Raw genomic sequence first — 26694 nt, forward strand, 5'->3', positions numbered from 1 at the left:
TTCCAGGGGCCTTCAGAGAAGGGATTGTGCTGATGCTGGAAAAGAGGAAGAGTTCTCTCTCTTTGTGAAGTTCTCTATTGATTGAAGGATTTAATCTCGATTTTTTAGATGTTTATTTTTGCCTGTTGTAATAAATTCTAATTAAAATATCTTTGTGGATTTTTCATCGGGTGGCTCTGTCATTTGGGTCTCAGGGTGCTTTGTATTTTCTGATATTTAATCAGTTCTGCTCACAGGCAGTTTTCCCTTTAAGCTCACCTTCACAATTGGCTGTGCTGCTCACAAAAATACAAGTTTATTAAACAAGCTGGGAGCTCGGGGGACCAAAGAAACCCTGCAGCTGCTGGCTCTCAATTTCCAAGTGTACATTACCCAGAGCAGCTCATTGGAGATGCAGAGGGGGAACTCATCCCCATCTGCTCAGGAGCACAGAAACGGAACCATGGTGCAGACAGGCTCAGCAGAACTGGGCGTTCCGAAGTCCAGGATTTCTGGAATTGTCCCCTGGCTCCTGTGTTCCAGCTGTGGGATCCTGCAGAGCCCTGCCTGAGGAGCTCAGAGCTTGCACAGGGCTTGTGCTGGAGACACAGCAGAAAGGAGGATTCAAAAATCCAGAAAGGAAGATGCAGAAATCCAGAAAGGAAGATGCAGAAATCCAGAAAGGAATATCCAGAAATCCAGAAAGGAAGGTTCAGAAATCCAGAAAGGAAGATTCAGAGCGCAAATAAACTTGGCAGGTTTTGGTTGAGGGAGGAGATGGGGACAGAAATCAGCTCATGTCCCCTGATGTCACCCCCAGGCTGAGCTGTGCTGTGACACCAGGCAGGGCTCTCTCCATTCCCTAAGCTCAGAAACAGAATTTGGCTTTAATTTTGGCCTGGAAACTGGTCTGGGCAGTGCCCAAACACGGAGCCACTCCAGGAGACATCCCCAAGGCAGAGATTCCTGTTCCCAGCACAGATCCTGCTTCCTTTGGCCCAAGCACAGCAAGATTTCCTCAGCTGGCCTTGGGGCAGCTCACAGGGATGTGGGGAAGGTTTAAAACCCAACAGAGGGGCAGGTGTGGCACAGAGGGGCAGGTGTGGCACAGAGGGACAGATGTGGCACACAGAGAAAGGTGTGGCACAGGTGTGGCACAGAGGGACAGATCATCGCTGCTCCCCTGTTTTGGAGCTCTGCTGATGTTCTGTACCCACTGCTTGATCCCAGAGCTGCTCCTGACCTTGTTCCTTTGCATTTTTCCTCTCAGCCCCACTGCAGAACTGGGATTGTTGGGTTTGTTTGCGCTCCCGTTCCCACCCCCAGCTCGGCAGAACCGTCGATTCCATGTTTGCATTTTTTCCACAGGATGAAAACCTTTTCTATTCAGCAGCCATCTGGGCTTTGTTAGGCTTTGTTGAGCAAAGCTTGGATCTGGAGCTGCAGACTCCTCAGCCCTTCCCCAGCACACGCAGGCAGTTCCAGCAGATCCCAGATTATTTGCCAAGGGATTATTCATCCAATATGTCCATTATTCATGCAGCAATTTTCCCATTATTCACCACATTCTGCCGGCCCACCAGCTGCATCCCAAACCTGGCAGCTCCTGCTGCTCTACCGTGTCCAAAAAATGGTCTCATGCCCACAAATCCACCCGTGGAGGGGTTTGACCCCTTGGACACCCCTCTGGAATGTCGGGTCCCAAGGGCTGTGTGGGGCCAGCCCTGGCCCAGGCGTGGGCTCAGCTCTGTGCTCAGCTCTGCTGCTGAAATCCCGGGAATTCTGCTCCAGGTGCTCCAGGGCCCCACAGTGTGGGTCAGCCCAGCCTCCAGCTCTGACAGCACAAATCCCTGCTCTTAGGACCCCCAAAAACATAAACAACAAGCTCTCCACATTTGTCAGGGAAGCAGGAATTCCCATTCCAGGTGCTCCATGTCATTCCTTCCTCACAACATCCCTGGATATGAAACCTAACCTGGCTGCCGGGTTAAAACACGTTTCTGGCACTGGTTATTTTTTATTTTTTTACGTCTTAATTCTCAGATTCATCTCTCGATTCATTCCGAAGCACAATTATCATGCAGCTAATGAAATAAGTAATATTTTCTCATTCCAAGAAATCTCGTTAAGCTAATTAGCAGGCTCCTCTGGCAGCCGAGATTGGGTTTGCACTGTTAAATGTGTGCGGGGTTTATTTCTTTGCTGGCCTGGGCCCTGTCCCCTCCCTCCACGTGGGAGGGAGGAGGAAAGCAAGGAGCTGTGTCCTCCTTGGAGTAGGGATGGGCAGGGGGCCGTGAAAGAGGCCAGCACAGGAATTCCCCATTTCTTGTGGTACCCTGAAGGGACACAGCTCGTGGCACTTTTCCAGCTCCCTGCTGTCCCTCCTGTCACCTTTCCCAAAGTTCCTTCCCCTCTCCAGGGTTTTTGTCCTGTGCAATGTCACTCCTGCAGGAAGGGGCTGTTTGTGCCTGTCCTTCCTCGTGGCTCTGTGCTCAAAGCAGCATCCAATTAGGAGAAGTTTTGTTGTTCAATTATGCAAACCCCTGTCTAGACACCCTCGTTTGATTCTAATTCAGCAGGGATCGGTTCCTGACACAGTGACATTAAATCAAACAGAAAAAAAAACCCACCTGGATGCTGCTCCTTCCATCTCTGCAAATCAAAGCCAGGAAATCAATCCTGGAAATCATCATGGGGGGCTCTGGAATCTCGAAATTTCATTTGGAGCTTCAAGGACCATTTTGCAAAGGGCAGTGCAGGACCCCAAGAGTTTCAGGTTTTTTATGCCAGTAAGTTCCAGCTGTGTGGAACGCACGAGGAGAGCACAGCACCAAAGTTTGGTTTGGCAGGGCAAATCCCGGGCTCAAAGCTGACTCTAAGACACAAACCCAGCAGCTGACGAGCTCCTGGCTGCGCTGGGACCTTGCCCAGTGTGTGGGAGCTGTGCCAGAGGTGCTTCTGTGCTGGGAGGAGAGCTGAGGGCCATTTCAGCGTCTCAGAAAGGGGAGGATGAGCCCAGAGGGCACCTGAGGAGTCTGAGCTCTCACTGGTGCCTCTCAGTGCTCTGATGCACCCACAGGGAAGGAGCAGAGCCAAGGATCCAGACCTGCAGACAGCCCAGCCTGGGGGTGCTCAGGTGCAGCACAAACCACCTCCCACAGCAGCCCAAGGTTTGGGCTCCTGGCTCCCAGCTGCTTTTTAGCCTCTCAAACAGGAGTAAAATCCACATTTCCACTGATTCCTGGGAGATTTGACCAAATACCTTCACAAACCTGACAGGAGAAAATATTTGAGGCTCCGCACTGGGAAGGATTACAGCCCCAATTCCCTGTGTTGGTTCTCAGTGCCACCCATGCTCAGGATAACCTCTGCTGCTTTTGTGTCTGTAAATGATCACCTCTCCACACCCCGCCAATGCCAGAGCATCCTTTGCCAGGTGACAATTGTACCACTCCTAAAGCTGGAAAATTCCACCCTTGCCCATGGAAAAGATCACCCCATTGGCTCCAAGTAAATTCCTGTTTTGTGGGGCTGCAAACGTTTTCCCTTTCTCCTGAAAACCCCATCAGTGTCCTCAGAGGAGGAGCTGAGGACTCGGCACAGAGCAGCTCCTGTCAGACACTGAGCATCAGAGAAATTCTGTTTGACAGGGTTCGGAATTAATTTGATCCAAAGCACTCCAGTCTGAATAAAGCAATGAAATCATCTGATATAGGTCAAATATCCCCTTGCAAGCCCAAGGGAAAATGGAGTGTCTGTTCAGAAAAGTGAAAACAGGTTTTGGAATTGCATCGTCCCCTGGAAAAGTGTCTGACAGGAAATTCCTCAGCAGAAAATTATGGATTATCTATGGTTGTTTATGGTTTTTCTGTGGGTTATCTGTGGTTTATCTGTGTTTTATTTATGGTTCATCTCTGGCTCTCTCTGATTTATTTATGGTTTTATTATGATTTATCTATGGTTTAGCTATAATTTATCTGTGGTTTATCTCTGGTTTATTTATGGGTTACCTGTGGTTTATCTATGGTTTATCTGTGGCTCTCTCTGGTTTATTTATGGTTTTATTGTGATTTATCTATGGTTTTATTGTGATTTATCTATGGTTTATCTATGATTTGTTTATCTATGATTTATTTATGGGTTACCTGTGGTTTGTGTATGGTTTATCTGTGGCTCTCTCTGGTTTATTTATGGTTTTATTAGGATTTATCTATGGTTTCTCTATGATTTATCTGTGGTTTATCTCTGGTTCTCTGTGGTTTATCTATAGTTTATTTATGGGTTATCTGTGGTTTATCTATGCTTTATGGCTCTCTATGGTATATTTCTGTTTTTCTATATTTTTTATGGTTTCTCTCTGGTTTTTTTATGGTTCTCTATGGTTTATTTATGGTTTATTTATAGTTCACCTGCGGTTTATCTGTGGGCTCTATGGTTTATCTCTGGTTCTCTATGGTTTATCTATGGTTTTATTATGGTTTTATGCTGGTCTATCTCTGGTTCACTATGGTTTATCTCTGGTTATCTCTGGTTTATCTATGGTTTTATGCTGGTTTCTCTATGGTTTATGGTTTTATGTTGGTTTCTCTATGATTTTATGCTAGTTTATCTACGGTTTATCTCTGGTTTCTCTATGGTTTTATGCTGGTTTATCTCTGGTTTTATGCTGGTTTATCTATGGTTTATCCATGGTTTATCTCTGGTATCATGCTGGTTTCTCTGTGGTTTATCTATGGTTTTATGCTGGTCTATCTCTGGTTCGCTATGGTTTATCTCTGGTTATCTCTGGTTTTAAGCTGGTTTCTCTATGGTTCTCTATGGTTTCTCTATGGTTTTATGCTGGTTTATCTCTGGTTTCATGCTGGTTTCTCCATGGTCCATCTCTGGCTGTCCATGGCTCCTGTGCCCTTCAGCCCAGCCCAGATCTGACGTGTTCCCACAAAATCCCTCCCCAGCTCCCTTTGGAGAGAGCTGTTCAAAGACCAGGAGGTGTAAGAGCCAAGAACCCTCTTGGAGGAGTAACTTGCTAAAGGCACCCTAAACTGCTGAAAAATCCCATTTCTTTCCCCCAGAACAGAACCTCTCCCAGCAAGCGGAGCACCGAGGCAGCTGGGGAGGGAAGGCTCAGCACTGAAGGCACTCAGAGCTCTGCTCACCCACCCTGAGAGCAGAAAAACCTGAGGAGAAGCTGCCCCGTGTCCCCCGAGCCCACAGAGCTTGGAGGTGGCAGCAGGGAGGAAGAGGAGCTGAGGCAGCAGGGAGGAAGAGGAGCTCTGGCAGGATGGGACGAGGGGACAATGCTGCTGTGTCACTGTTGAGTCAGGAACAGATCATAAATGACACAGACTCTCGCTCAGGAGGCTAAAGAGGCTGAAAGCCCCAAATTTATTGGAATCCCTTCTTTTGTACCCTGATCGATACAGGTGGATCCAATTGGTTATTTAATTAACACATTTCACACAATTGGCTGATTAAGAAGACACCCTTCAGTAAACATCTTATGAGAAAACCAATTTTTATCAACACCCCCTGCACATAGCTGACCATTTGATACCATTCTTTCTCTCTGCCTCCCTGGAGCTTCCCAGACCAATTCATGGGAAAGTTTATGTGGCTTTCTGTGTCTCTCTCTGTGACACCCACTCTGCTTTTCCACAGCTTTCCCAGTCTGTCACCCAGCCCACCCAGGCAGCTGAAGGACACAGGGCAGGGCCATTCCACGGCCTTGTGGCCATGCCAGTGGGGCTGTCCCTGCTGGCTGCTCCTGCCAGCCCCCTTTGGAAGGAATCCTCTGCACAGATTCCTCATGGGAAAACCTCCCTCGTGCCAGACCAGGAGGGTCCTGGGGACAATCGGGGACAGCAGCGATCCCACATGCCACGGAGTGATGTGCCTCCCCTCTCAGCCCCCCAAATTACTAGACTAGCCCAGAGGTACAAGGCCTCAAATCAAGGATTCAAAAGAGGCTCCAACTCCCCGATGTGGATCTCCAAGCTGTTTAATCCATGAGATGAGGGGGAAAGAAAGAACAGGAAGGGACATGGCCTTATCTAGGCTCTGGACAGGGTGGGCTCTTTTAGCTCTTTTAGCTCTCTGCCAACCCCATCAGAGCAGGAAGGAGGGGACCAGGCTTATCTGATCCCAGTCACAGGGGTCCCAGGGAATGGGGCGAGCACTGTAACACCAGAGCCCGTGCCAGGTGCCCTGCACAGCCCGGGGCTGCCTGCTCCGTGCCAGGGCACTGTGCAGGCAGCTCTGGCTGCCGAGTGCAGCTTCACCTGCGTGTGATAACAGCAGGGGCTGGGCGAAACCTTCACCCGGCCCTGGGGTGTGTGAGCACTATTGAGAGCAGCCCTGCACAGCCCCGAGCGGGCAGCACGAGTGACAGATGTGCAGGGCTCTGTGCTGGGCTGTGCCACCAGCAGAGCTCCTCTGCACTGATGAGGAGCTGCTCTGCTCCTCTCAGCCCACGGTGACCCTGCTGGCCTGGCCTGCGCTGCCCACAGGAGGCTGCGCTGGCAGCCCTGGCCTTTTCCTGCTGTGAAGATGTGGTAATTAGTCCACAGTTACCTTCCTGCCCTACTTTGGAAATGACATTTACTCCTGGAGTTTCTCTGGCTGCTGCTCTTTAGCGCTAATTAATTCTGTGCTGCTCACGAGGGCTCTGCTCCATCCCGGGGGAGCCTTGGCCACCCGTGGAGCTCCTTCCCCTTCCCCTCACTGAGGCTCCAGTAATTGGCCTGGCTCCCTCTGCCCCTTCCCGAAGATGTTTCCTCATCTGCAGAGCTGGAAGGGATGGCAAATGTGAACGTGCAGCTGATGGAGCAAAGCATTTCCTGCAGGAAGCTGCTGATCCGTGGGCTCGCTCAGGCAGCGGCCACCAGCGAGGGACACGGGGTGACACCCCCCGATCTGCCCCAGAAATGGCCACAAATTGTCACTCACGGATGGCCCTAATTGCTGAACACACCTCAGCAAAGCAGTCCCGAGCACTTGGCACATCCCAGTGGGAAAACTGAGGGGCTGACAGGGAAATCCCTCGTGGCACGGGGCAGGCCCTGCAGAGAATCCCAAACCTTGGGGAGCCAAAGGGGGAGATTCGTGCAGAGCTTCTGAAGCTCTGCAGTGCTTGCTGCCGTTATCACGTCCTGATAAAGAGAGGGAAATCACATTTCCAGTGAAGGGAAATGAATGTTCTCCTGCACAGACCCCTGAGCTCCCCGGCAGCGCAGGCTGTACTGCCGTGCCTGTGGCCTCTCCCAGCCTGGGTCACACTTTATAAATGGCACCAGGGCTGCTTTATGGGCAGGGGGAGGGAATTCCCCACATGCTTGAGCAGGGGATGAAGAAGCACGCAGTAAATCAGCAGGGAGGAAGAGGAGGAGGAGGAGGAGGAGGAGGAGGGGAGCGTGGAGCAAACGCTGCCACAGATCTGCGGGGCTGTCACGGGGGTCTGTGCCTGAGTGACTGCGGGGCTGGGGGATTTGGGAGATTTCAGTCTCCCTGAGAAACTGTGGGATTCCAGCTCCAGGGGCCTGCAGAGCCTGGCCAGCCAGAGGAGCTGAGCCTGACACAAAGGCTCTGCTGGAGGAGCCTCTGGGCTTCCCTCCTGCTGAGCAGGGCCAGGGCTGGGAGTAAGGTTAGGGTTAGGATTGAGGTTTGGATTGAGGTTAGGATTGAGGTTAGGGTCAGGATTGAGGTTAGGATTGAGGTTAGGGTTAGGATTGAGGTTAGGGTTAGGACTGAGGTTAGGAGTAAGGTTAGGGTAAAGGTTCGGATTGAGGTTAGGGTTAAGGCTAGGGTTAGGATTGAGGTTAGAATTAAGGTTAAGATTGAGATTAAGGTTATGTTTTGGGTGAGAGTTAGGGTTGGTTATGTTGCATGTTGGGGTTCGTATTAGTGTTAGGATTAGGGAGGAATTTCTTCCCAATATCCAACCTAAATTTCTCCTCTATCTTTCTGCACCCATTCCCCTTGTCCTGCCCCTCCAGGGCCTTGTCTGAAGTCCCTCCCCAGATCTCTTGGAGCCCTTGAAGCCCCAAAAGGGCTCTCTGTTGGCCCTGAGCCCTCCCTTCCCCCAGTGAACAGCCCCAGCTCTCCATCCCCACTGCAGACCAGTCCACACCAGTGCTGCCAGCCCTCTCCAGCACAGGGAGCACATCACCAGGGGTGCCATGCCAGGGGGTGGCAGTGCCCACCTGATGCTCCCCAAACCTTGCCAGACCCGTGGGTTTGTCCCCACACGTGCCCTGCAGGCAGGAGGAGAAGGGCAGCTCCTTTGTGCTGCCTCCCGTGCCGCAGAGCCAGCCTGCAGCCATTCTTTTTATTGCTGATGCTGCTTCCTATGGAAACAATTTCGTGCTAATAAGCTCCATTTATAATAGTAAGGAATGGTTCGGTGGGATAATTGTCTCTAAATACCATTCACGGCTTTGTTGCTTTTCCTGCGCGTTGCTAATTATTCTGCATCTGAAATAGCACCCAGAGAAGGCACTGAATGCCACTGAATAGGGCTCTGAGCACTCCAAAAGGATGAGGCAGGGTGTGATTAGGAATATCAAGGCCCTAATCCAGCAGACAATGCCCTGCTCCCCATGTCTGCACAAAACCACTGCCTTTGCAGGGGAAATGCAGAGTTCACTGAGCCCCAGCGAGCCTGCAGGGGTGGAGGAGAAAGTTCCTGCCACGGGGGCAGTGCTTGGAGAACCCCAGAATCCCAGAATCCCAGCACCCCAGAACCCCAAAACCCCAGAACCATAGAACCCCAGAATCCCCAAATCCCAGAACCCCAGAATCCCAAAATCCCAGAACTCCAGAATCCCAAAATCCCAGAATCCCAGAACAGGTTTGGTGGGAAGGGATCTCAAAGCCCACCCAGTGCCGCCCCTGCCATGGCAGGGACACATCCCACTGTCCCAGGTTCTCCCAGCCCTGTCCAGCCTGGCTTGGGCACTGCCAGGGATCCAGGGGCAGCCCCACCTGTGCCAGGGCCTGCCCGCCCTCCCAGGAAGGATTTCTCTCTAATATTCAGACTGAATTTCCCATCTTTCAGTCTGAAGCCATTCCTGCTGTCCTGTTGATGCCTCAGGTTTTGGCTTTTATATTTTTCACATTCTGTGCTGCTTTAGTGTGTAATTCTGGGCTTCACACGAGGGGATGGTGAGCTCTGCACAGAGCAGGAGACAAAACAATTCCTGCTCCAGCTGGGCACCAAGGACAAATTATCCAAACCTCAGCCCAGGAGCACAAACACCGTGGGCTGGAGAGAGAAAAACAAGGATGGGACTGCCTGGGCTGGAGCTGGAATGGGACAATGAACTCCAAGGTGCCAATGGAGCAGAACTGATCCCAGGGAGAGCCCCCGGGAGCGCTCGTGCATTTTGGGACCATTTTGGGACCATTTTGGGACCATTTTGGTTCATTTTGGTTCATTTGGGTGCAGCCCTGGCTGGGCTCTGGCGCTGCCCAAGGTGGATCCATGGAGGAGATCCTTGAATAAATCCCTATTTATTCTGTGACTCTGCCCAGCTCTGCTCCAGCTCAGCCTTCTCAAAGCATCACTGTCACTGCAGTTCCTGCTGAAAGTCCCTCTCCAGGTCCTGGTAGCCCCTTTCAGCTCCTGGTGGCCCAGGGTTTGGACACCCCTGCTGTGCCCAGCCCTGGCAGGCTCCTCCTGGGCTGCTCCTTTAGGGACTGCACAGCTGGAACTGAGATCCACGCCTGGTACTACACTCACCACAGCCAGGAGGGTGATCCCTTCACTCCCAAGGTGGTTTGAGCTGGGCTTAACTTTTAAGACTCATCCAAGCTGAAAAACATTTTTCTCAGTGGATCTCACCAGTTTCAGGAGCTGAGAAATCAGGTCCTGGCCCATCTCCAGCGTGCCCTTCCTGGTGGGAAAGCTGATCCCTTGGATGTTGGAGCCATGGATCACTATGGTAACATTATAATTGACATTTCTGGGGGATTATGGAGTCTGAAAGTCATAAACTTAATGAAAGTATGTTTTTATTGCACTCCAACTTCATCTCTGATTAAATCAAATTTGCATAATGGAAAGTTATTACATTTCCACGTTTCTAATTTCCCTTCCACCCTCCCTCTCCTTTTTGCTCCTTTTGCCGAGCGTGTCTCAGGTTTTGTCTGCAGCCGGGGCTCTGAAGGTCGCCCGAGGCACGGAGGGGTGAAGAAGCTTTTAACCCTTTGTGCCAGAGGAGCCGGGCAGCCAAGCCCTGGGGCTCTGTGCCCTGTGAGCAGCCTCTCCTTCCTCCCTGAGGAGACAGCAGCTGCTGAAAGGTCATTTATCAAAGAGCCAAGTGCTCTGCCCGTCCCCAGCCTCACCTTTGCATTTTACATTATATTTTAAGCAGCCAGTGTGGTTTTATTTTCAATAAACAAACCTCCCAGCCCTGCGTGTTCCCTGCTGCACTCAGGGATGACCCTCCCTGAACGGCCCTTGGGAGCTCCATGGAGTTTTGGTATGCTCAGTAAAAAGAAAAGCTTCTTTGGGTTTTCTCTGGGTTGTTTGGTTGATTTTTTTTCCCCCTTGGAAACCTGACAGTATCTGCTGAAATAAATGCAGCTGAAAATCCAATTTTTCTTTTCTTGTTGGCAAAATTTTGACAGGTTTTATCATGAAGCAATAAAAGCCTCTCTCCGGGGATTAAGGGCAGTGGGGCTGGCACCACTAATGAAAAATAAACAGGAATTTCCAGCAGCCTTGAGCTAAAGACCCTCCTGCAGGGAGAAAGGCCCATCCCAGAATGGGGAGGGGAAAGATGCTCCAGAATGGGCCAGGCCAGTGCTGAGGGACAGGGACAGGACAGGGACAGGGATGGGACAGGGACAGAGCAGAAAAGAGCCACACTCCCCTGCTGGGGCTGGGAAATCCCCCAGGGACCACCAAACCCAGCTCCTGCATCCTGGCAGGAATGTTGTGTGGCACCAGTGCAGGCAGAGGGAGGGAATATTCTGGGCACTACCAGAGGTGTTTCTGTTTGCCTCCAGGCAGAGAAGGTCCAGCTACAAACCACCAGCTCCTTGGAGAACACTCAACTCAACGCTTTCCTTTCAGAAAAAAATGAAAAAAGAGATTGCAGCTTTCTGTGGAAATTCCAGCCCCTGCTCCAAAGCACAGAAGAGCTGGAATTATTCAAAGAATGAGTCTCCAGTGTTCCTTGTCTTATCAAAATGAGGCCTTTTGTCTCCAGCTCAGGCTCAGAAATAGCAGAGCTGTGGGGATGAAACACAGCAGAACGCTTCAGCCTCTGCCAGAAGCTCGAGGTGGAAAATTTCAGCCCAGAGATGCAAGTGTGGAGGGCCGGGCTGTGCGATGGGGAGCTCTGAAATTTCCAATCTTCCCAGTGATCCTGGGAATATTGACATTTCCAGCTCAGGGCCGGGCTGTGCGATGGGGAGCTCTGAAATTTCCAATCTTCCCGGTGATCCTGGGAATATTGACATTTCCAGCTCAGGGCCGGGCTGGGTGGGGGCAGCAGGAGCAGCATCAGCAGGAGCCAAAGCCCCAAGGGAACAGTGTTGCCCTGATTTTTAAAAGTGCTATATTTCCTTTTATAGGTCTTTTGAATGTTTTAAAGTTCTCATAAAACTTACTTAGCCTTCTGATAATGAGAGCCAGAGTTCCCACACAATTTCATGGATAAATAGAATAGTTTCTATTCATAGTTTCATATTTCTCCGTGGGTGGAGAAATGATTGATTAATCTTTGGACCAGTGTGGTTGGGGAGGTGGTAATTCCACCCTGCAATCCATATCAGCTTTAGAATTCTATTAATTCCAGATGTTGGACTAAAACTGGGTCTTTTTCTCTTTTGAACTTCCCAAAGTTCTGTACACACATTTTGTGTCCAATAGTGACAAAGAGCATCCCCAGGCTGGGGATGTGCCCTGGAGCAGCCACCTGCAGCACCCGGGCTGTGCCAGGAGGGCTGCCAGGAGGGCTGGCCACAATGCCAGCACCTCTGCACGGAGCATTTGTCACCCATCTATATTTATTAGATATATTGTTTATTTTTAAGTATGTGTATATGATTTGATATGATATGATATGATATGATATGATATGATAGATATTATATTATATTAATTACATTATATTATATTTTAATGTTATATTTATTATATTATCTATTATCTTGAACTATTATTAACTCATTAATTAGAAAAACTCATGACTCTCTGTTTGAGAGTCTCGACATAGTTGTGGATTTAATCAGTTCATGAATTTAAACAACTATCACTAGAATTTAATTGAGAAATTACTTTGGGGAAATCATTTTCATACTATATTTTATGTGGGTATAAATACAGGAGCAGTGAGTGAGGTAAGGATTGTTTTGATCATTCTTTCTGTGCTTCTCCAGGAAAAACCCTGGGAGAGAACCAAGTCTCTGCTCAGAGAACATGAATGCCACAGCATTGCACACAGAGGAGCAGAGAAGGAAAAATCAGGCAAGCTAGAAGTTAAAAAAAGTTTAAAAATGGTGTTTTCTTTATGGATTATTGTTAAATTGACATTTTTAATCCCAGTGAGACACCAGGCACTGTTCTGGTGTCCTTCCAGGAGCAGGATCTGTCCTTCTGTGCCCTCCAGCACTGAGAATTCCCATCCAGCCTCGTGCTCAGTGCCTGGAAAAGCCAAAAAAACACACAAATTCCTGGCTGGAGCCTCTGGGGAAGCCTGGGCAGGCCCAGCCCAGCCAGGAACAGGTTACATCTGCAGCTGGTGGAATTCAGAGGAAATCCTTGTGAGCCCAGCCAGGAACAGGTTAAAGTCAGAGGAAATCCTTGTGAGCCCAGCCAGGAACAGGTTAAATCTGCAGCTGGTGGAATTCAGAGGAAATCTTTGTGCAAGCAAACCCAGCTTCCTCCTGTGTGTTCTTAAATGATCCTTTAAGAGTTAAACAAAAGAGTGGCTGGTGCCTTTTAAACACCAGTGACCTTTCTCCTGGTTCTTCCTCCCAGGTAAGTGTATTTTCATGTCGTCTTAAAGTCCTTAAGGTTTGGGGAGTGAATATTTGGTGTGTGGGTTTCAAAATATCTGGTGAGCAGAACTCCAATATTGACCCGAGGCTGGATTAGCTCAGGCTGGGGTTCCTTCTCTTTCCCAAAGCTGTGCAGGCTGCAGCTCTGGGATGCACTGTGGGTCTCAGATTCAGTCAAAGGAAGAAACTGAGTTTCTAGCCAGGCAGAGGCCTGGGAAAGAGCTGGGAAAGGATGTAAATAATTCTTTATCTCTCTTGTTTTCACACTGTTTATAGTTAAGATCTATCACTGTGCGTCAAGCACTCTGCACCAATGCTGTGACTTGTTTTCACTTCAGAACCAATGGATTTGGTCGTTGCAGAGCTCTGCATAAAAGAGCGGTGTATTTTGAATAAATCAGAGTTTTACTCTCAACAGCCTTTGGAGTCAGAGTCCTCTCATTCCTGTCCTAGCCAGAGCACATCCCAGGGCAGGGCCACCAGCAGGGAGCCCCTGGTGCCCCCTGAGCTGCTGTGGGGCTTTTCACAGAACATAAATCCCACCGATTCCCTTGGGTGGGAAGGGACCTTTTAAAGATTGACCTTAAAGCCATGGCAGGGACACTCCCACTGCCCCAGGTGCTCCCAGCCCTGTCCAGCCTGGCCTTGGGCACTGCCAGGGATCCAGGGTGGACACCCACCCTCCCAGGGAACAATTCCCAATTCCCAAAATCCCATCCAGCCCTGCCCTGTGTCACTGGGAGCCATTCCCTGGCTCCTGTCCCCCATCCCTTGTCAATTCTCTGTTTCCTGTAGATCCTTCCAGGTCCTGGAAGATCACCCTGAGCTCAGCCCAAAGCTTCTCCTGCCCAGGTGAGCGATGCCAGCTGTGCCAGCCTTTCCTCCAGCAGAGCTGCTCCATCCTCTGCTCATGCTGGAGCCTCTCGGGGCTCTGCAGCAGCTCCAGCTCCTGGGCTGGGGCAGCTCTGCAGGTGGGGCCTCACCTGAGCACAGGGAATGGCTCCCGCTGGCCCAGGGCAGGGATGGGTGGGAGACTGGGAATCAGGAATTGTCCCCTGCGGGTCCCGTTCCATCCCGTTCGGTTCCGTTCGGTTCCGTTCGGTCCCGTTCGGTTCCGTTCGGTCCCGTTTCATCCCGTTCCATCCCGTTCGGTCCCGTTCGGTCCCGTTCCATCCCGTTCGGTCCCGTTCGGTCCCGTTCCGTCCCGTTCGGTCCCGTTCGGTCCCGTTCCATCCCGTTCGGTCCCGTTCCATCCCGTTCCATCCCGTTCGGTCCCGTTTGGTCCCGTTCGGTTCCGTTCGGTCCCGTTCCATCCCGTTCGGTCCCGTTCGGTCCCGTTCCATCCCGTTCCATCCCGTTCGGTCCCGTTTGGTCCCGTTCGGTTCCGTTCGGTCCCGTTCGGTGCCGCGGGCGGTGCGTTACCGCCCCCTAGCGGTGCTGGCCGCGGGCCGCCGCCTCCGGGCGCTGCTCCGGGACCGCCGATCCCATCCCCGATCCCATCCCCGATCCCATCCCCGATCCCAGCCCCGATCCCAGCCCCGATCCCAGCCCCGATCCCATCCCCGATCCCAGCCCCGATCCCAGCCCCGATCCCATCCCCGGTCCCAGCCCCGGTCCCAGCCCCGGTCCCAGCCCCGATCCCAGCCCCGATCCCAGCCCCGGTCCCAGCCCCGATCCCATCCCCGATCCCAGCCCCGGTCCCAGCCCCGTTCCCATCCCATCCCATCCCATCCCATCCCATCCCATCCCATCCCATCCCATCCCATCCCATCCCATCCCATCCCATCCCATCCCATCCCATCCCATCCCATCCCATCCTCTCTGCAACCTGCATTATTTTACTTCCTCCTGCTCCCAGTGAAAGGTTTGTGGAGGGGACAGGACGAACAGATCCGTGCTGGGATTCATCCCTGGAGCAGAGCAGCTCTGCAGCTCCGGCTGTACCAAAATCTGCCCCCATCACCATTTTTTCCCTCTCTGAAGAGGAAATTAGGGAACAGCACCATTGGCTGGCCCTGCCCCTCCAAGTGACAGCCACAGCACAGTGGGAACACGGATTCCCACCCAGACAGGACTGGGAGAGAAGAAATTTCCCTTTTTTTGGGAAGTAACAGCTGAGCCAGGTTTCCAGAGGAGCATCAGGAATTCAGACTGCGAGTTTCCTCCTCCAACCTGTCTGCTGGGAGGGACGGGAAGGGGCCAGGACAGGGATTTCATTCAGGAACAAGTGCTTCCTGGGCTGGCTGCGTGCTGCAGGGCTGCATGTGCTGCAGGGCTGCATGTGCTGCAGGGCTGCACGTCCTGCAGGGCCCGTGGAGAGCGGATAGCAGCGGGGAGCAGCAGGAACACAGCGAGGCTGGAAGCAGCTTCCTGCCAGGAGAGGCACTTCCAGACAGGAACGAACCGGGAATGTTCATATGCACAGGGAAATCAAGCAGGAACCAGGAGGGGGTAGAAAATAGATCGTGGAGCTCTGGAGGAACAGCTGGAGTAAATTAAGGCAGGTAATTGGAGCAGGATAAGGTGGCTGAGCAGCGAGGCTGGAGGCAGCTATTCTTAGTGCAGCATTTACTCAGCAGCACACGGAATCCTGCTCTTGGCTGCTCTGGGAATGGCTTTGGCACTTGGCTGGACCCACTTGTTAGTCCAAGCCTGTGGTGACATGTGTCCGGAGGTGTCCAGAGCCTCTGGGGACACCTGTCCAGAACCTCTGGGGACACCTGTCCAGAGCCTGTGGTGACACCTGTCCAGAACCTCTGGTGACACCTGTCCAGAGGTGTCCCGTGGGGCACAGGGACGGGGAGTGCCGCTGTCCCCGCTCCCAGCTCAGGGGAGGGGACAGCCCTGCTGGGATGCTGTGCCCCGGGGCATTGGTTTGGCTCCGCTTTGGAGCCCACAGAAGCAGGGGTTGATCCTTTTTTCACCGCGCGTGGTCCAGCTTCTGTTGGATTTGCCGGGAGCTGCCAAGGACTCCTGGTCTGTGACACAACATCGTCACCTGGGGACAGCCACCTTGGCACAGCTCGGAGAGCCAGGGTGCTCCACAGGGCTGAGGGGGAGCTGGGGACCTTCCCCTGAGCAAGGACAGCCACCACCCCTCCTGCCGGGGTCTGGGTGTCCCCACCAGTGGGACCTGCTGTCCCCAGCTCACGCTCCCTGGCTGTTCAGCTGAGCTGAGCGGTGGCATCAACTCCTCTGAAGGTTTCCCGGTGCTGGGAGCATCACCCCGGGCGGGTTATTCCAAGGTGGAGAGGCTCATTCCCGTCTCCAGGCCGTGGCAGGGGTGTAACAGCTCCTTCCCACTTCCCTGGTCTCGTTCTTGGGGCTGCACTGAGGATTTGTGGTTTGAGCTCAAAACATCCCTGTCAGCGTCTGTAACAAAATTCACGGGTTTCGTTCCTCCAAGAGAAGCCACCGAGTCAGAGGTAACAACCACTTAGGCCAGTTAAGTCTCCTCCATTTGATCTAAAATATCAATTAATGCAAACCATCGGAATGAAATAACCGTGCTCCAAACCCTGCTTATCCCTCAGCTGTAGAAGAAAATCCCGGCAAACAATTTCGAGTAAACACCTTCATTAAACCCTGAAGGGAGGCGGCCGGGATTACGAGGCTCTGTAAACAAGGGAACAAACGGGCTGATCTAATCTCCCGAAAGAACAAAGCAAGAGGCGAGGGGACCCGGCTGCGTGTGACTAATGAAGGGCTGAGAAGTGAATAATAGCGGCAAGGACTAATTAATGCCTGAATATAGAGGGCTGGCAATGGGGGCAGGCGATCTGGGGAGGAAACCGTTATTTTGTAAGGCATTTCTTTTATAGTGTCTTTACTTAGGGTGGGAAAAGAAGGCTCAGTCCCCCGGCACGGTGCCCCCCGTGCCCTTTCTCCCCAGGCTGAGCTGTGTGGGCAGCACCACAGCGGGGATGTGCTCCCACAATCCTGTCCCTCCCCAGGTGTCCCCGCAGCCCAGAGAACCAGATCTATGACAAATGGGTTCTATAAATCAAATTATCACCTCTGCTGCACCCCAGAGCGTCCCCCCCACTTAAAACATAAATAAAAAAGAAATGCAGGAGGGCAGGGAATGAGGCTGGGGCTGGTGGGGAAAGGGTGGAGCAGAACGAGTGTCCTGGCAGTTCAAGAGAGGACTTTAAACATCTAACCAAAGCATGGTTTTGTTTGTTTTGCTGGAGAAAAATGAAGATCTAGAGACCATCATTATCCTGGGGTTAGTAAAGCTAGAAAAGACCTATTGCTTGTGCAGCCTGAAAAATCCAGCTGGTTATTTTTGGGGGTGGGAAGGGAGCTTCGTGCTTGCTCTTCTGAGAAGAGCAGAAACACATTGTCTGTGCTGATGGCATTTTGTCCCTGGAACTCATCCCACAGCTGATCACTCCATCACGGCAGAGATTTACTCCCATAGCTTCTGTGTTTTATAACATTTCCCAACTCGCTCGCTCCGCTTGCTGAAAACCCCAGGGGTGGGCAGTGCCCCCCAGCTCTGCTGCTCTCCTGGAAAAGGATTTGTCAGCGGAGGTCAAAGTTTTTATTCCTGCAGGTGACAGAGAGGAAACAGAGTGGAAACAGAGTGGAAACAGGAATCGTATCTCATATCTCATCTCACCCCACCTTTACCATGTTCAGGGACACCTCCCACTGCCCCAGGTGCTCCCAGCCCTGTCCAGCCTGGCCTTGGCACTGCCAGGGATCCAGGGGCACCCACAGCTGCTCTGGGAATCCCATCCCAGCCCTGCCAGGGAACAATTCCCAATTCCCAATCTCCCATCCAGCCCTGCCCTGTGGCAGTGGGAGCCATTCCCTGGCTCCTGTCCCTCCATCCCCTGTTCCTCCGCAGCTCTCCTGGAGCCCCTTCAGGTACTGAAAGGCCACAATAAAATCACCCTGGAGCCTTCTTGTTCTGCTTCCCTCTTGCTACAGGCCTGAGGATTTCAGTCAGGTTTTGTGCCACTTTGAGCCCTCAGCACGTGGAGAAGGAGGAGGAAGAGGATGAGGAGGAGGAGAGGCAGCTCCTCCTGCCCATCTGCAGGGACAGAGAGCAGGGCTGTCCCCTGCCACATCCATGGATGTAGAGGCTGAGGGATTTTCCAGCCTCCAGGGATTGCTCTGGCTTTCTTTCTGCCTTTTCTGTAATTGTATCGATGTGGGAAAAAAATGTAAATAGGAATTTTAATAAAAGTATAGCAGTAAGCAGATCTAATCTCTAACCTTTTGAAATATGAAGAAGCTGCTTTATCTGCGAGGAAGCACAATCTCTCCCCAGCAGAGATGGGAATTTGTGGGAGTTAAATTAACTAAGGCAGTGCTCCCCTCTTGCTCGTTGAATGTAAACGAAGCATATTGAGGATTATTGCAAGGGGAGAGTTAATAAAAACAGAATGGGGAAGTTTCAGAGCCAGGCATGTTTGCTAATCGTTTCCCAGGCATGGGGAGAGCAGCCCGTGGTCCCAGCAGAAGCTTCCGTGGAGAAAGAGGAGGAATGCTGTGGCAGCCTTGCAGTGGAAGCAGGAGCTGCAGAGTGAGGAGCGCTCCCAATTCCATGTTCCATCTACACACAGCTCTGCAAAGTGGGGCCCCTGTGCCTCCAGCCCCGAATTCGTGGGTGCCCCTCGGTGTCCCCCACTTCACCCACTGTGGGCTGCTCGTGGGGTGTGCCCGTGGATGGCCTTTAATGCTGGGCTTTAACGTCCCTTCCACCCCAAACCATCCGGTGATTTTATGATAATTTCTCCCGCAGCTGCCCGGTTTTGTGAAGAAGTCTGAAGTCCCTGGCAGAACGCGCTCCTTGCCCAGCTGGGATGCTCCTTCCTCCTCCCCTGGGCCGCTGTGCTGGCCGCAGGCAGCAGCAATTGGGCTCCCGAAGTGCTCCTTTGTCTGCTCAGAGGAGTGAACCGGCAGCAGCACAAAGACCTCAGGAAAAGAATTCCCATTAAGGCAGGGGCGCCCTGCCGGAGCAGCGCCTGCCCCAGCCCGAGCCGCTCCTCCCTCTGCCCCTGCTGGGCTCTGCGATTGTTCGTGCCCATGCAGGGCTGCCCCGGCCCGCCGTGCACACCGGGCTCCATCCCACACTCTGTTCTCAATTGGGCCAGCCTGGGGCTCTGCTTTCTTTGGTCTCCCTCTCAGCCTTGAAAAATATCCCGATTTCACAGAGCTCTCGGCTCTATTCAAAGCACTTTTGAATCCTCCCATTTTCCAGTCATTCACCTGGCCCATGAGCGACTGGGAAGGACTGGCTCATCCCTGGGGATTTTAGAAAACGTATAAAATTCACCTGTAAAGAGAAACAGAGGCACTCAGGGAGCCTGGGAGCGGATGTGTCACTCTCTCTGAAATCCCTGTCGTGCCTCAGGGACTCATCTGCTTTCTGGACAAATCTGCCTGCCTGGCACAGGGGCAGAGGGAGGAGCTGGCACCCGGCAGGAGCTCTCCTGGGAAACTCCTGTGTCTTTATCAGGCCATGGCATGAGCCCTGCACTTGGAATCCATCCACGTGGGGCCACCTGAAGCAGAAGACAAAGAAACTTCTACAGCAAATGAGAAATTCCTCATTATTTATCCAGCTCTGCTCATGTAGAAGCCTTTAGAAAGAATCCCAGCTCCTCAAATTGTACCAAACCCCAGAAACCACGGAATTCTCTCAGGCACAGGAGAACAAACCGTGACAACTGGTGAAATGTCTCTGTTTCACTCCTGTTTCTTGTCCTGTCCTTTGGGGCAGCTGCTGGGAAGCTGCAGGAGAAGCTGACCACATCTGGCCCAGCCTGTGTGAGCCCTGCCAGCCCCGTGCCCGCTGCTTCCCCTGGCATTTCCCAGCTGCGCTGCACCTGGAGCCAGCAGCCTCCTGCTGCACCAAACCCGGCATCCATCCACCCATTCCTGTTGGGCAGGAAGGAATCCAGCTCCACAGAAATAACCTCCCAAACTCCTATGAGGAGCTTTTTGTAGCTACATTAATTTTAGGAAAAAAAAAAAAAAATAGGTCCGAAGTGCTGGGCTCATTTTAATGAAGATTCACGGTCACAGCTGAATCCCCTGAGGAGGAACCAGCTTTTGAGCACATCGGGCTCATTAGAAACTCCTCTCAAAGTCATCGGAGGTGTGGCAGGACAGGGGACCAGGGAGGAGTTGGATTTCGGGACTTTCTGAACCTGCGCTTCCCCTCCCTGCCTGCAGCCGCGGCCGCTCCGGCGAGGAGATGAAAGCAGCCGGCAGGGATGGTAAACAAGAAAACAGCTCTGGAGCAGTCACGCTGCCAAAAACAAGCTGGGGAGGATGGGACGGGAGATGAAAGTGCTGGAGGTTTTGGAGTGACTTCCAGGCGGGATGGAGCTGGCACAGCCACAGCGCTCCGCGGGCACGGGGGGAGCGCGGCTCAGCATTTTCTCCCACAAACATCTCAGCCTCTGTCCTTCCCTCCCACCGCCAGCAACGCGGCTCCAAATCCCAGGGAAGTCCCAGAAATCCAGCGTTGCTCCTTGGGGACTCTTTCCTTCTTTTCACATTTGCTTCAGCTTCTTCTCTCCCGTATTTTGGCTGCGGGCGAGGCAATGGGATTGTACCGCGCATCCAGGGAAGCTCCGTCCTTCTTTAGCTGCTCGGTGGCGTTGGTAAATGGAGCAGGAGGAGGCAGAGGAACCCGGGTGGGGTCTCACCGTCACCTCGGTGGGATAAAGCTGTGGTGGCATCAGAGGAGCACGGGAATCCGAGGCTCAGGAGGCTGGGCAGGCACGGAGGAAAAGCCAATCTCAGCCCCCACATATCCTGTGGGGCAGAAAACCTGACCCTCGGTGCTTCAGCAGGCACTCTCTGTGCCCTTGTAATGCTTGGTGTGAGGACAGAGCTCTGCCAGATGTTTCTGTCTCAAAACCATCGCATCTTTCCCCCAAGGGCTGCCTGCAGCAGGAAGCCTTGCCCACCTGGGAGAGGATGCTGGGTTTTTTGGGGGGCAGCTCCTCTCCCCTGAGCTGCCCTCCCTGCAGAGACCCTGGCTCCTGTGTAGGTGTGCAGGGATCAGCCACTGAGGGAAGGAGCCGGATTGTTCCATCCGGGTGCCTCCCACACCTTGCAAAGCCTTGGAGAAGCAGAGACAGCCCAGACCTGAGGAAGTTTTCTGTGGTGAATTTGATGAGGACATGTGGAAGGCCAGCAGCGTTTGGAGATGGCCTCCCTACATCAGTCAAATCTGGGCTCAGACACTGCGGAGGTCTGGGCACACCCCATGGTGTGGATTCACCTGGGCACCCCATGGATTCACCTGGGCACCTCCCTTAAGTCCAGTTCTCAGCAGCCATGGGAGGGTTACAGCTCTCCCCTCTGTGAGCAATGAAGGGATTTTTGATTTCCCCAGGGACTCCCCAGCACCAGAGCAGCTTTAGGTGGCAGAGCTAAAACTCTTTGCCAAGCTCACAGTCCGTGGGCTCTCCTAAGGGATTTGTCAAATGAGCTGTGGGCACTCACACCTTGGTAGCTCGAGGAAATGATTCCCGCAGGGTGTAAGATGGGATTTTTAGGGGTGCTTCTCCCTTTCCTTGCTGCCTTCCTCCTCCACTGCATTCCTGACACCTGCCTGTGTGCAGCCGCAGGGATTCCTTCAGGTCCCGTGTGCTCCTCCTCGCTGGGATTCCTCGCTGTCCTCTGTGTGTCCTTACAGCTGGCAGCACCTTGGCTTCTTCAGGAAATGTTTGCAGAGGCTTTAGTCGGGTTTGCAGTGGGACACGGAGGAAGCACCGGGACTTTGAGGAAATTCTGCCTCGGTGGCCGTGGCTCACAGCAGTGAAATCTGCCGTGCCTGAAGGGATCTTGCTCAGAACAAACCCGCGGTGGCTGTGCCCGGGTCACTGGGCAGCCCAGGCAGTGCCAGCTCACCCCTGCAGCTCCCCAGAGCTCTCCTGGAGTGGGAACAGCCGGGAGAAGTGGGGAGTGTGTCGGGCTGGGGTGGGGTGCTGCTCTGCCTCCACGCCGAGCACATCAGGGAGCAGAACTGGGACTCAGCCACCACAGGTTTGTTCCCTGCCAGGACCACACCCCCGGGGACAGGCACAGGGACCTCACTCCACACAAACCTTTAGGGACCACACCGCCGGGGACAGGCACAGTGGCACTCACCGCATCCCTGCCAGGAGCACATCCCTGGGACAGGTCCTGTGGGCACTCACCGCATCCCTGCCAGGAGCACATCCCCGGGGACAGGCACAGTGGCACTCACCGCATCTCTGCCAGGACCATATCCCCGGGGACAGGCACAGTGGCACTCACCGCATCCCTGCCAGGAGCACATCCCGGGAGACCCGCGCGAGGTGCGCACCCCACACACCCCTACACGCACCCCCCGCCCCGGGCCCCTTCCCCGCGCCCCTCCGGATCCCCCCGAGCTGCGGCGCCGCCCCGGCCCCGGCCGGGCGGGCGGGCGGCGGTGCCGGGGTGCCGGCGGAGCGGCGCGGCTCGGCGCGGTCCCGGTGATGTCAGGAGCGGCCCGGCAGCGGTGGGCGGTCCTTCCCCGGCTCCCGGCTGGGCTCGGCGCCCGCCCCTGCTCCGCGCCCGGCTCGGCGCCGCTGCGCTCCGCCCCCGGCTGGGCTGGGAGCGCGGGCAGCCCCGCGGCCCCGCTGCAGTCCCGCTCCGGCATGGTAAGGCCGTGGGCACGGGCCGGGCGGGCGGGGGCGGGCCGGGCTGCCCGGGGCGCGGCGCGCTCTCACCCTCTCCCCGTCTCTCGCAGCGCCTCTCCGGAGCAGCGCCGGGACCCCGCCGCCCGCAGCCGCGCTCCGCCGGGCTCCGCCGCTCGCCGCGCTCCGGCATGAAGCGCCCGGCGCCGGGCGGCCGCCGCTGAGCCGCCGGCGGGACCCCCGGCCGAGCCCCCCGCCCGCCCCGCTCCATGGGGCAGCGCCGCGGCCGCTGAGCGCCCAGCCCGGCCCCGCGCCCCCCGCGCCTCGCCCCTCGCCATGGGGCCGCGGCACCTGCTGCTGCCGCTGCTCCTGCTCTCGCTGCAGCTCCTGGCGCTGCTGCTGCTGCCGCCGCCCGCGCAGGCGGCCGGGCCCCCCCGCGCCAAGGGCAACCGGACCCAGGGCGCGGCGGCGCCGCGGCGGACCCCCAGGCCGGGCAAGGAGCTCCTGAACCAGACGCTGGCGGGCCCGGGGGCCGCCGCCCCCACGGCGCCGCCCGGGCGCGGCAAGGGCGCGGGGGGCGGCAAGGCAGCGCCCGGCGGCGGCGGCGGGGGCTCGGCCCCGGCCCACGAGACGTGCTGGGGGTACTACGACGTGAGCGGGCAGTGGGACAAGGAGTTCGAGTGCAACAACAGCCTCACGGGCTTCCGCTACTGCTGCGGCACCTGCTTCTACCGCTTCTGCTGCAACAAGCGCGCCGAGAAGCTCAACCAGAGCCTGTGCCGCAACTACAAGAGCCCCGAGTGGGCCCACCCCACCACGGCCAGCGGCGCCCTGCCCGCCGACGGCGGCGACGGCGGCGACGGGGACGCCAACAAGTACGACCCGGACAAGGACAGCACCAACGCCACCGTCTACATCTCGTGCGGGGCCATCGCCTTCGTGCTCATCGCCGGCGTCTTCGCCAAGGTGGCCTACGACAAGGCGCGGCGCCCGCCCCGGGAGATGAACATTCACAGGTGCGCTCCTTCCCCTGCTCCCCCTCGGCAGGGTGTCCTGGCGCGCTGCCCAGCCAAGGGGCCTCCTTTGGAGCCAAGGGCTCCCCGGCTGTGCAGTTTCCCGTTGCATGGCTCCTCCAGCAATGCCACCTTTGGACTTGCTGTCCAAGGGCTCCGTTTTCACACCTCTGCCCAGGGGTTCTCCTGCCGCGCTCTCTGCCCAAGGAGTCTCCCTGTGGGACACCCACTCGGGTCTCTGTGCTTTGCTCTGGCTCTCCAGGAGTTTCCCCTGCCAACCCTTCCGAGGGTTTCCCCGGTGCCATGACTCTCCGACGGCTGTGCCACCTGGCCGAACGATTTCCCATTGTTCTGCCGCGCCGAGGGGTCCTCCCTCGAGTCCTTTATCCAAGGATTTCCCCCTCTGCGAGGGCTGTCCAAGGGTTCCTCTTTGCACCATCCACCACAGCGCTTTCCCTTTCCATCCTCTGCCCAGGAGTTCCTCCTTCCCACGGTCCGAGCAGGGCCACCCGCACCCCTCTGGCCATCCCAGTGCCCACCCCTGCCCGTCCTGCTGCCCGGTGCCTCTTCTCCCGCGGCCGCGCTTGTGCTCTCCTGACCCCGCGTTCTCCCTCAGCACCGGCTCCGCGGACAGCTCCGGGACAGCTCCGGGACAGCTCCGGGATCATTCCCGGACAGCTCCCGGGTAATTCCCGGACAGCCCCGGGATCATTCCCGGACAGCCCCGGGACAGCTCCGGGATAATTCCCGAACAGCTCCCGGGTAATTCCCAGACAGCTCCGGGATAATTCCCGGACTGCTCCCGGATAATTCCCGGACTGTTCCCGGCCAGCTCCGCGCTGCCCAGACTCCGTCCCGGAGCTCCGTGCGCAGCCGCCCCCGGCACCCCCCGGCATTCCCCTCCTGCCCCCGGCACCCTCCTCTACATCCCAGAACGTCGCCCTTGCCCCTCGGCATCCCGGCACCCCTCTCCTGCCCCCAGAGCCTCCCTCTGCACCCCGGCACCCCCTTTTACCCCTCGGAGCTCCCTCCTGTTCTCCGGCACCCCGACACCCCCTCCTGCTCCCGGAATCTCCTCCAGCATCCCGGCTTGGCTCCTCTGCATCCCTCCTCCTTTCCCTGGGACCCCAACACATCCTTCCTGCCCCCTGGCACTCCCCTCCTGCCCCCTGGGATCTCGTACATCCCTTCTCCCCCTGGCATTCCCCTCCAGCCCCCGGGCTCCTCAGCAGCCCCCAGAACCCCCAGTTTGTCCTCCAAGCCTCCCCACAGCTCGCAGGGACAGCAGAGCCGCTCGGACCCCGCGGGCGCTGCCCTGCCCTGCCCTGCCCGGCCCGGCAGAAGTTTTTGGGGTGGATCGGAGCCCCCTGGCCGGCGCCTTCCCCGCGGGGGCTGCGTGGGGACAGAGCTCTGCCCATCCCCGTTTCCCCTGGCTCCCTCTCCACCCTCGGGAAGCTCTCCCATCCCTCCCTGCCGGCTGGAGAGGCGGCTCGGCTCGGCTCGCTGGAAGGACAGGAGCGCTCGGCGTGGCACAGAAAATCCTGCTCCAAAGCAAAGGCTCGGGCGGCTGTAGCAATCCTCCTTTTTAGCAATCCTCCTTTTTAGCAATCCTCCTTTTGGGCAGATGCGCGTTCTCTCTCAGTTCATATTTATTTTATGATGAAAAAGTCCCTCCAAATGATGAGTGCTGCTTGCGTGCCGCGAATCCGAGAGCTCCCTGTGTCTGAACATAAAAATTGGTGAGAGGCTTCTTTAGAAGAGCAGTGGTGAGCATCAGGGGGAAAGACCTTAACTCTAGCAGATAATGCCTCCTAAAAATTATTTTAATGAAGATTTTTAATCAGAACTCTTGAAATCATTGACCATGTTTTAAAGGCTGAACTTCAACCACAATCAACAGAAAGTGGGGGGAGAAATTTTAGTTTTTTACCTGGAAAAAAGAGATGGGTGACGCAGTTTTTATTTATTTGGAAAGATGTGTTTTATTTAGACTCCTCCCTGCAGTGAGGACAAACTGTGAGGCTGGTTTACATTTGCTGAGGGTCTGGCCCACATATTCCATTCCAAATCTCACCTGCCCCATGTCCCTGCAAGAACATAACTCCACAGTGTTAAAAACTACACACAGCTCGGGAGAGGCAAGGGTCCTGCAAGTGGCTTAGCCAGAAAATCGGCTTTTTTAAGTGTTCTGTTAATGATGGGATGGTTCCCCAGCTGCCCAGCTCTTCTGGCTTCAAGGCAACTTTGCCTGGGCCTTATCTTCACACTAAATTTGGAAATCTGGGTTGGATGTCCATATGTTACTTCTGCTCCAGCTCCAGCTCCAGCCTGCTGCAGGGTTGGATCCTTCACCCTTGGAAATCAGAGGCAGCGTTGCCAGACTTGTCTGGATTCTTCCTGATGTTTTCATTTCTTTGATGCTTGCTTTGCTTTATTTAGATAAGTTCTGGTGAAATGATTCACCTGTGTGTAGAAGTATGAATGGCAGATTGAGTGCTCGGGAAGCTTGACTTCCAGAGCATTTTAAGGAGTTGATTGACTTCTATAATATGGTAGCTGGTAAAAGATTACACCTTTCAGAGCTGTGTTACCTGAACCTGATCAACATCACACGAGGGTTTAAATATTTTGAAGTGCATCTCCTGCACCGGGCTGAACGCTCCGGGTGCTCGAAGCAGAATGTAAATACGAGGAGAGGAGTGGTTTGTCTTTGTCTCTGACAGCTGCTGGGGAGGAGCAGGGGAGGAGGAAAGCAGGTTGGGGTCAGATATTTCTGTCTGTTCGAGGTCAGCTGGAGTGAAGTGTGACACCCAGAATAATTCTGGGTAGTGCCGGCGGGTGCACCAAGCCTCAGTGTGCATCCTGTGGGAGGAGGAGAGCAGCAGCATGAGCACGGCTTGCTACAGGGGCTGGAAGGAGCCTCTGGGGCTCGTATCCCACAGGCAGGGAGGGAGAATCAGTCAGAACTTCCCTGCACTCCCCACCAGCAGCACCACACTGCAAATTTGACTTCCTTGTAAACGCCCACCGAGCAGTGTGGATGGCATCCCTCTGCTTATTGCTCGTCCAGCTTTTAAGAA

General features: G+C 54.7%; 1 protein-coding gene across 2 annotated transcripts in view; it reads left to right on the forward strand.

The window, feature by feature from the left end:
- Nucleotides 1-22508: 22508 nt before the first annotated feature.
- SHISA6 (shisa family member 6) overlaps nt 22509-26694 on the forward strand; it is a 133399-nt gene continuing 129213 nt past the window's right edge. Inside the window, exons 1-2 of one of the 2 annotated variants that reach the window (XM_085556916.1) lie at nt 22509-22625; nt 22715-23617. In XM_085556916.1, the coding sequence (XP_085413042.1) occupies nt 22938-23617 (680 nt within the window). In that variant the 5' untranslated portion in view covers nt 22509-22625; nt 22715-22937. The remainder of the gene's footprint in view (nt 22626-22714; nt 23618-26694) is intronic. The other variant, XM_021542398.4, reaches the window with a different exon arrangement.

This window comes from Lonchura striata, chromosome 18 (assembly GCF_050655825.1).
Source record: "Lonchura striata isolate lonStrDom1 chromosome 18, ASM5065582v1, whole genome shotgun sequence".
NCBI lineage: Eukaryota > Metazoa > Chordata > Aves > Passeriformes > Estrildidae > Lonchura > Lonchura striata.